Below are 10,000 nucleotides of genomic sequence, written 5' to 3'. Positions count from 1 at the left end.
CTCATACGACCAAAATTCCTTACAACCCACTGAGAAGATATGGAATGTATTTATTATACAGATACTGATGGAATACCAGGATTTCTCCTTTTACTAAAAATCATATCTTCACCGCGCGCAGTGAACATATCATTTTTATCTTTCACACGTGGGAATATAGGTGTCGTCATGGTAACGAACACGAGTAGCCAATAAAACGCGAGCTTCCTCTTCATTGTAACATACTTTTTTGCTTTAATATAAACTTCTCTGCCACATTAACATTTTTATTGCAAATATTACATTATTATGTTTTAACTTTCCTATCTTGTTTCATGTTACACAACATGTGTGTTTTAGCGGTTGGTGACCACTTTTTCATCATTTTGAAAATGAGTAAAACAAGTTGTTTTAAATCTAGACATTTCATCAATATCTATATAATAAACAGAACATTACATTGCCGCTTGGGGATACGAATTTTATCTTCTCGTGCTGAAAGTATCTCTCACTCGTGAGAGATACTTTCAGCACTCCGGCGAAGATAAAATTCGTATCCCCGCGCGGCCATGTAATATCCTCTATTTATGGCACAAAGAGCTATTCGTATTAAATTTTTGGCGACTTTCTGAAGACATCGGCCAGTTTTTTCAAGTTTCAATCCATTTCCATCTTCTCCATCCTTGGCGGCAAACAACAAAGAATAGTGTCAGTGAACTTCAATGGTTATTGGTAACAAAGCTACAGTGTTATGTTTTGGTCTTCATTGATGCAAAGACGTATTCAGTATAGTGTTTTGAAGTTTGACTAGCCTGCGTAACAAGCGTTTCCGTTGGGTTTCACAGAAGAGCACTTTTAACCGAGCAATCGGTCAAAACATCGAAAAATCCTGCTTCTAAACATTTCTCTTCTGTGCCCCACGGAAACGCTTGCTACGCAGGCTAAAGTTTGACTAAAATAGCGTGACACTGTCCCTTTAAAATAACTGAGGAGAAAGTGCTGCCTTTGTAATTACACCCGCAAATGGTAAGGCTATCTAGTCTTTACGGATAATGACGATAAAACTTAGGCCCCGTCTTACAACCCTTCATGTTGCGAGACGTAAAAGATCCCAAACACTATTCACAAACAGTGAGGCATGGAGCTTCCTGGTGTTGTGGTCTGAAACTGAAACTGACTCTTTATTACTGGGTTGCCAAACCCAGTCGGAAAATGGGTAGATTTCCATTTTATTTTTTTTAGTATTATTTTCCGTGTCGGTAAAAGTCTTGCCTGTCACTCCCCTGCTAAGTGGTGTCTTTGTGCATAGAGTCTTCTGTGCGTATTTTGTTAGGTTTGAGGGAGCTGGGGTAATGCGTAGCTTGCTCTGCACAATTAACCTGTACTGGCGTCGGAAGTCATTGTAACGCGAATGGCGTTTTAGTACATCTTTAAAGAAAATATACCCATATGGAGCTCAAGAATGGAACGTCAAGACAGGCGGTGAAACATAAAGATCTGGAATCTTAAAAGCGACGAGTAATGGACTTCGACCGCGTGAATCTTTCGCCCGTCGAGCCGAAATCAAAATATGCTGTACTTCTAATATTTCGCCAAGCCTAAGGTGGTGTTACGTACAACACTGAAACCAAATGGAAATTTCTCTGGTAACTTACGGGTTCAACAAAGACAGAGAAGGAATCGAACACCACAAGTAGATCTGTGATCTCTGTTGTGTGTCTCACAGTGTTTACTGAAGTCGCATCTATTTAAGGTTTGCCTGTTTGTCTGCCAAGTAACATTCATTTTGTACTCAACTCTGCAAAGGTTAAAAAAAATTGTAAATGTGACAGGGAAAAATTACTTGAATGAAAGCTTGTTGTCTCTTTTGTGCTTTATTATTTACGGTCAAGGTTCTTTCGAAAAGGGTTGAATGTGAACTGTCAGAAATTTATTTAATTGCATATGCTTTGTGATTGTGTGTTTCGCTTGCACGCACGCAACTGAAATAGGAAGGGTTTCTTGCCTCTTATAGCAAATATGTTGCTTGTTTCAATAAATGTTTCGGTGGAAAATATTTCTGTGAAATGTCCAGCTTTTGTAAATTGATCATGTTGTGTAATTTTCGAGCTTAGCAAATTTGCATACATGTGTGGAAATGTGATACGGGGAGAATTTTTGTGGTAACGCATAAGTCACGAAAATAAACAGGTCTGTTGGAAGCGTGCTTGAGTTTCAACAAAATGACCCCCAAAATCGGCAAAAGATTGTGACGCTGATGAATAATAAAGTAGCTGCTATTACCAAAACGATGGAATTACCTGGTGATAAATAACCTTGTCTTGGAGAGTAAATTTTTGATTTTCCAGAAACAATGGTCAACCTCTGAGAGTTGGGCGATTGTGATCTTTGTGTTGAATTCGCACATTTCTTGTCAAAATTTATAACAATCGAAAGAAAAAGAAAACTAACAAAAACAAAAACCCGGTAGCTTGGCATCATTTGACACAATTGCTTCACTGTTTCGCGAGTAAACATGCCGCGGTAAAGTAACGTGGTAACTTGATCAGAGCACCCGCTGAATTCGGTGTGCGATTTACTCGGTGCAGCCAAACTTGTACAATTACAACAAAACAACTAAAATCTCCCAAACTGTTTTTCGCTGATGGTAACTTTTTATATTCGTGGTTCAAAATTAATGTTGTTTTCATGTCGTAGATTTTGTTACCGATGGCAAAATATTTTATTCTCGATCGCGTCCTGAAACTTCCTTCTGCTCTTCTTAAAAATTGTGTATCCATATTTATTTACTTTTACATCAATATTTGTTTTGCATAAAGCAAGCTAACAAAATCTGTATCTTGCTTGGTTCGCAGTTGATAGCATTAAAATAGAATTTTCGGTCCTATGCTTCTGTTACTGAGTGGTATATTTCTTACTAACCCCGCCGAACAGGGATAAAGTTTAGCTTTCAACTTCAGCTTTCAACTTTTGTTTGCAAAGCTGTCAGATGCTGTCAGTGCACGCTTACACTTGTGGTGGAAAGAAGTTGCATGATCAACATGTCAGCCCAGAAGCCAATGTTTCTCGATTCCCTTTTATTTTCTTCAATCTCTCTGGGTTCAGTACTTTGCTAGTAACCACATGTCTTCTCAAGGGGCTATTTATCTAAGACTTCTACCATGGCGCTACAATGATAGACAATACCAAAACAATATCGTGTACTGTTAGACCTACATATTACGCAAAGACAACTGTCAACATGTCATCCCAGAAGACAATGTTTCTCACTTCCCATTTATTTTCTTCAATCTTTCTGGGTTCAGTACTTTGCTAGTACCCCACATGTCTTCTCAGACTATTTACCCAAGACTTCTACCATGGCACTACAATGATAGACAATACCAAAACAATATCGTGCACTGTTAGAGCTACATATTACGCAGGGACAACTTGAATCTCCTGGAAGACAACACACAGCTTACTTGACATTATGGAATAAATCGCTGTGTTACTTCACTACCACACGTAAGCAATGCGTGTCAATTTTTTTTAAAGAGGACAGGAATTTCTTCTTTCTGACAAATGATTAATTAATAGGCCGGTAGCCAGGTTTTTAACCTCAGAAAATGACGTCTGGTATGACTTCTGGTATGACTTCTGAGTGACCCTCCCCCCCCCCCACCAAACTGGAAAAAAATTGCGTGGAACGCTGCACGTACCACAGGCAACTCAGTGTACCCTCACGGAGGGTCTAGTTTAAACTTACGTGGGAACATGCACTTAGCTATGTGATAAAAACTATACCAGCTAGTTTACGGGCATACCACGTTAAATAATTAATAAGTAGAAAATTGAATTGGAAATAAAACTTGTAACTTAGTGGTAACTAGATAAAAGCAATTTTATACAAGTTAAGATATTTATACAAGATAAAAGCAGTTTATATACAAAATAAGAGCTACATTGTTGGAGTATTGATTCATTGACTTAAAGGTTTCTAAACGTTTTGATATCAGATGACGTTCTAACAACATTCGATAAGCTCTTCCAAAGTTTGGGCGCCTGATAACTCCAGGCCTCGGTTGTGCAAAAGGAGGATAACGCTATCCAGCGGATAAATCACTATCCAGCGGATAAACCCTAGCAAAACCAATTGAGTTATCCAGTGGATAGTGATTTATCCGGCGGATAGCGCTATCCATCGTTTGAACAACTGGGACTTTAGTCCGAACATAGTGATTTCAACCTTTGGTATATTGTTAAAATGTCTTTCCTCTCGTGGTTGGGAGGGTAAATGCTCTGAGATATTAGCTACACCAAGCTATGTAACTCTAAAATCCGTGGGTAAACAAAGATATGATGAACGCGAGTCGTAAAGTTTACCTTCACACGGATAACAATTTATTGTACTTAGACCGTTCACATATGCGCGCAGCTTGCCATTTCCGCTTGTTTAGCCAAATCGCCTGTAGAGGAGGAAGCTTCCAATTTGTAAGAGTTATCTTTCCTTTATAAATTAATGGGTCTTGGAGCGTGGGCGTGTTTTTGACTTTGCTCGGCCCACTCACCGTACTACGGTCATAACCACATTGGGAACAAAAAACTCTTTGCACCATTAGCTCATCGTAGCTCCGGTTTTACAACTCTTGTCTGAGTTTCGCTCAAACTTAATATTTAATTTTAACTTGACCGTGTCCCCGTAACCTGAGCGTATAAGCATTTATGAGGAAGAACAATTTTATAAAGCAGTGCTTTTGATCCCATTAGTTTTCAAAATGCTTCAAACTTTCAGAGAAAATGATTTAAATACTTTTTCGCTGTGGTTTGATGTTTCAAACGGTTCTTTATTTATTTTAGGGAGCTATGACAACGGAGCAGGTAAAAAACACTGAATTGACAAGCCAGGATATAGTTTCCAGGAACATGACGGTGTTTGCTCAGGAGGTGGCTCTAGCTCTGGCCAAAGACATCCAAGGCCTTAGGGCCATTTTTGAAGAGGTAGGTTAAAAAATGAAACTGGACGAAGATTACCCGTAAATGATAGAAGTTAACTTTTTGGACAAATAACAGGGACTTTCTTTATGTTTGCCCGGGATTCTTTTTTGTAGGTGTATCCTGATCCAGTTCGTGTGCTCTCTATCGGTTCATCTTTTGATGAGCTGCAAGAAGATCCCCAAGCTGGATACAAGTACTCTGTGGAATTTTGCGGTGGAACGTACGTAACTTTTAAGTCGTGCTCTGTTGGGAAAAACCCTATAATTTTGGTTGGTTTTCATGATGGACTTTTTCAGGGTTACCCCCCTGAAAAAGTCCATGAGCGCACCGTCGGCTTCCTGGGAGAATACTCTCTAGAGAGTAAAGGAACTTCCAACGTTAAATAAGGTGTATACCTTTACCTTTACCTTTACCTTCTGAACTTGGTTGAAACGAAACATGGTTCATACGGTTGATTCTAACCTTCATTGTTGGATGTTGTCATGCATCACTTTAACAGGCAGAGTTTTGGCGTAGCAGCCTTTCAGCTATGGAATCACCAAGTATCCTTGAGGTCTTATAACTGAGATAGATTTAGCTTCGCGTTCACAGCAGACGGTAAAAGTGAAACTGAAATTTGCGTTTTGCCAAAAATCAAAGAAATTGGTTTGATTTTAGCTCCTTTTTTGCCTGTTAGCTACAAATACCGCGCAACCCCTAAGAAGAGAGAGAAAAGTTAGAATAAGAGAATTGTCATGCTTTTTTGACAAGCAACAGCCTGCCGTTTTACGGAAACGCGATGCTAAATTTCTCTAATGACGACACGGCGTACAGAACCGAAAGGAAACGAAAATTTTTCTCCATTTAAATTTAAGGAAATAAGGGAGTGGAGATGGCACACCGATGAGAGCACTTGCCACCCACAAACAGTGAGTTAACCTGCCACTGTGCACCACTGATTTTGATTTAACGGCGCTGGAATAAAAATAGCTGTATGAGCATGCCAATAATTCCGAGTTTTTGGGCGATGTATATTAAATTAAAAGCGGATGAAGCGGAAGAATTCCCATTTAAAGAAAGGGTTGTAATTTTCTTTATATGTTCGTTTACACACAAGGCATTTGCGTCGTACTGGTCACATGAAAAAGTTTGTGTTAGTTTCCGAGGAAGCTATTTCTAAAGGAATCAGAAGGATTGTTGCCCTGACAGGACCAGAGGCGCTCAAGGCTGAGAAAAAATGTACTTTGCTCCAGACGAAAGTAGAAAATATACAGAGTCTCGTACAAGAAAAGATGAAGAACGGCAGCCTGAATATCAAGGAAACCTCTCAGGAAATTGCTCGACTCACTGAAGTAAGGAAGAGAACCTTTCGTGGTTTTTGTAAAGAAGGTGCTGTGGCTATGTTTATTTTGGAACACGATAATTTGTTATCATCCAAGTGCGGCATTTTTGCCTCTTGTAACTTTTTCTTTCTATGCAATCGACTTTCTTTTCTTGTATTTCTTGGCTAACCCCAGAATTTCCATAATATTCTTAAATGTATGTCGAGATAAATTTGGGAAAATCAACGTAAATCAACTCTCAGTGTTGGGGGAGGGGGGGGGAGGGGGGGAGGGGTGAAGAGGAATAATGGAATAAGAATAACGGAAATTTTGTGGGACGGAATAACGGGAAAATGACTTCCTTTGGAATAATAGATTTGTCAACCGGAATAAGTACATTTTTGAACGGGATGACGAGTTCTTTTTTGCTGGAATAATGGAATGACGAAAATTTTCGCGCAGGAATAATGAACGCCCGATTATTCCACTTCACACCCCGATTAGTACTTGTCTTCAGTACTTCAAGTCAAAACATCATTTCTAATTGTTAATTCAGTTAGCCAGACGTAGTAGTTAATTTTCATACCTTGTGCACTCAGTAGTTGTTGTCCCTTGTGTTAGGATATCAGTGCTTCAGTGATCTCTGCTTGGCGTAAAGACGAAATCCGAACGAAGCTCAAGGTTGTCAAGAAACTAGTGGACGACGCAGAAAAGGCAAAGAAGGGCACAATGATGCAACAGGCGAGATTGCTTTTTTTACGGAGACGTTATTAAACACTTTGCGTAGAATTCCGCCAAACTGTCATAGAATCAAATGCAGGCTTTAGTTTCCGTCGTCGGGGAGTAAAGCACGAAAATTTAGTTTTATAAAACGAAGTGTTAACTGTAAGGAAGACTTGCGTGAACTTACGTTTCGAGCGTTAACCCCGGCTTGGTCGTTCGCTCTGACGAAGAGCTAACGCCCGAAACACCAGAAATCAGAAATCTTTGTTACGTTGGTCAAGTTTTCTTTATCACCTCGTTTGATGAAACCAAATTTTCGTGCCATACAATTATCCAATCAGAACTCAAGTGTAATACTTCCGAATAGTAGTCAGTTCCAATGGCGGGAAATGTAGCAGACGAAAAGCGAAGGATTATTTTCGCGGGATTGTTTTGACACTCGTCAAGCTGGGATTTTCTTACTGTTAAATTAAAGTTACACAGTTAAAGATCCATCTGGAACCTGGTTGCTATTTTCAAGTGATGATACATATATCTTCATATCCATCAGATACTTTCGCTCGCACGCGATTAGACTAAACGCGTCACGTGACCGAATATTCCCCAATTTTCCCAAAATTAATTAAAATTAATTCGGTTCGCTTTTGTGACAGAAGAAGAAATAAACCCGTTGGTCGATAAAGCAGTACCAGAAAACACCAAAAAGTCAACTTTATACGTTGTAAACGTTTTTTTTTTTACGGTAAGCTGTTCGAAAACATTTCGTCTAATATGTAAGCTCCAGTCTTCCGAAGAATACTTGAAGAATGATAAACAAAATAGCCTTCATTTGACTTTCAAAGTATACTCAGAAATCGTTTGTCCTCGGACGTTATCTGTTCCTTGAAGATCACAGTTTTCCTCGAGGAATTTTGTATCTAAATGAAAGAATACATAAAGTCATTCTGTAATTTAGATAACTAATTCAGGGTAACATTTTGAACTGTTTCGGGATTCAGAGGGGTGCACATATCGCCTGAATAATGCTTTTCTGTTGGTTGCCGCACTCAAGAATTGATAATAGGCCACTTCGGAAAATACCAGAAAACTCTTTGTTTGTCCCCCCAAATTTTGCGTAAGCATTGTTTTCAGTTTCTCTTGAGACTTTCAATGGTCCCTAGAGAAAACAAAAACAATGCTTATGCGTAATTTGGTGGTTGGGGGTGGGGGGGGGGGGGGAGGGGGCTGTGGGGGGAACAAACAAGGAGTGTTATGGTAGTTTTCGAAGTGGCCTATTTATTTGTTAGGTTTATAATGTGGTTGCGGCCTCCTAATCCAATAAATTTTCCTTTTTAGGCGGTGGATAAAGCGAAGGCCATTATTGAAGCAGATGGCCATATGACCTTTGTTGTCGATGTATTTCAAGCTGGATCAAATCAGAAGGTTACAAATTTAATTGAGTTTGCATGACATCATACAGAGTAAATGTACGGGCTTTGTCAAGCTCGATATTTTTCAAATTACACAACTACGCCAATATGTGATTGTTCAACAGCACATTACTACGCTATTACGATGGACATTTTAAGCCGGAAAAGCAAAAGGACAGACATGTACCGCTGTTCGTACATTTAATACATTTCATGGATCGAAGAGACGTTTAAAAACTCACGACATTGAAGACTCCGTAAAGCAAAGGAAGGAAAATCCCATTGCTGCCCTTTCCGTTGTCTCCCACCCCTCCCTAAACAAGTGGCTGATAAAAAAAAATGCAAGTGAAAAGAAACAAAAAAGGGTATTACGCAGTTGCGAAGTGAAGAAAAGAAACAAAACGGTATTACGCTGTTACGAAGTAATAAGCAAAAAACGAAAAAAACAGCAAACCTAAAACAGGCAACATATGTTGTTACCGGCAAAATTCTTTGCCTTGACAACGGGAACTGCACATTGCGAAAATTCTGAAGAACGAGCTTGATGAAAGAATATGGCCACTCCGAACTTAAAATAAATTTCCAAGGCTGGTTTAGATTTCCGAATTGTATACTCGAATAAACGACACATTCTTCTGACTGGGTGCGACGTTTCATTGAGTAAACACGGTATTGTAACCGTTTCTTATAATAAGCTTCTCTCATTTAAGATCCTTGATGCAGCATTGAAGCAGTTCAAGAATCTGGCGCCAACAACCGCTGTGCTTCTGTTCAGTGTAGATGAAGAAAATGCTAAGATTATATGTTTGGCACAAGTTCCAAAGGTTTGTATATAGATTGCTGCTGGGAGAGAGAGAGAGCTTCACTCGGGCTTAAGCTGGCTCAGCTTGCAGAAGCGAGGGGATGTAACCCAAGTGAAACGAGCGTTGAGTGAGAGCTTTCTTTGACGCCACGCGATTTCCTCTGCTCGGCTAAATAAAAAAAATTACACCCTTAATGGATAGACCCTTTCCGTCAAATTGAAGAATTCTTTCATGGTGATTTTTCTTTTAGGAGGCAATTCAGCAAGGACTGAAGGCAGACGAGTGGGTCAAGTCTGTTTCTGAATTGTTGGGAGGCAAATGCGGCGGGAAAGACGTGTCCGCGCAGGGATCTGGGCCTAATATCGGATGCATCGACAAAGCGGTTGAAACTGCCAGGAAGTTTGCCGAACAAAAGCTCTGAAAGCAGAAGCGAAAGGAGTTTTTTTGTGGAATTTTGGAAAATACCGTATTGTAAAATAATTTCGTCCCCACTAGAAGTGTACGGGAAAACATGAATCTGAAAATAAACATATTTTAAAGTGTTAGACGTTATTACGCTATTTTATTATATGGCTTGTGTTTGTAACCGATATAACGCGCGCTCTGATTGGCTAATTGTGACTGAATTGTAGGGCATTATTCTCCCACGGGGCGATTACGGGCCTGCAAAAACAAAGCAAAAGGTAATTAAAAAGCCATATAATAAACTACTTACTAACCGAGCTCGGTCGTTTTTGTACGGACCTCGCTGCGCTCGGTTCGTACTGCCACGACCTCGGGCCAATATTCCCCAGTACGGCCGTCGCGC

The 10,000-nt window shown here is 39.7% G+C and overlaps 1 protein-coding gene across 1 annotated transcript in view; it reads left to right on the top strand.

Annotated features, from left to right (window-relative positions):
• LOC137969543 (alanine--tRNA ligase, cytoplasmic-like) overlaps positions 1-9,737 on the top strand; it is a 28,854-nt gene extending 19,117 nt beyond the window's left edge. Inside the window, exons 14-20 of the mRNA XM_068815878.1 lie at positions 4,819-4,959; positions 5,070-5,176; positions 6,053-6,287; positions 6,879-6,998; positions 8,316-8,402; positions 9,100-9,213; positions 9,443-9,737. Coding sequence (XP_068671979.1) covers positions 4,819-4,959; positions 5,070-5,176; positions 6,053-6,287; positions 6,879-6,998; positions 8,316-8,402; positions 9,100-9,213; positions 9,443-9,613 — 975 coding nt within the window. The 3' untranslated portion in view covers positions 9,614-9,737. The remainder of the gene's footprint in view (positions 1-4,818; positions 4,960-5,069; positions 5,177-6,052; positions 6,288-6,878; positions 6,999-8,315; positions 8,403-9,099; positions 9,214-9,442) is intronic.
• Positions 9,738-10,000: the final 263 nt, after the last annotated feature.

Source organism: Montipora foliosa, chromosome 1, assembly GCF_036669935.1.
Source record: "Montipora foliosa isolate CH-2021 chromosome 1, ASM3666993v2, whole genome shotgun sequence".
NCBI classification, from domain to species: domain Eukaryota; kingdom Metazoa; phylum Cnidaria; class Anthozoa; order Scleractinia; family Acroporidae; genus Montipora; species Montipora foliosa.
The sequence above is the reverse complement of the archived record's forward strand: the minus strand, read 5'-3'. Positions and strand labels throughout refer to the sequence as shown.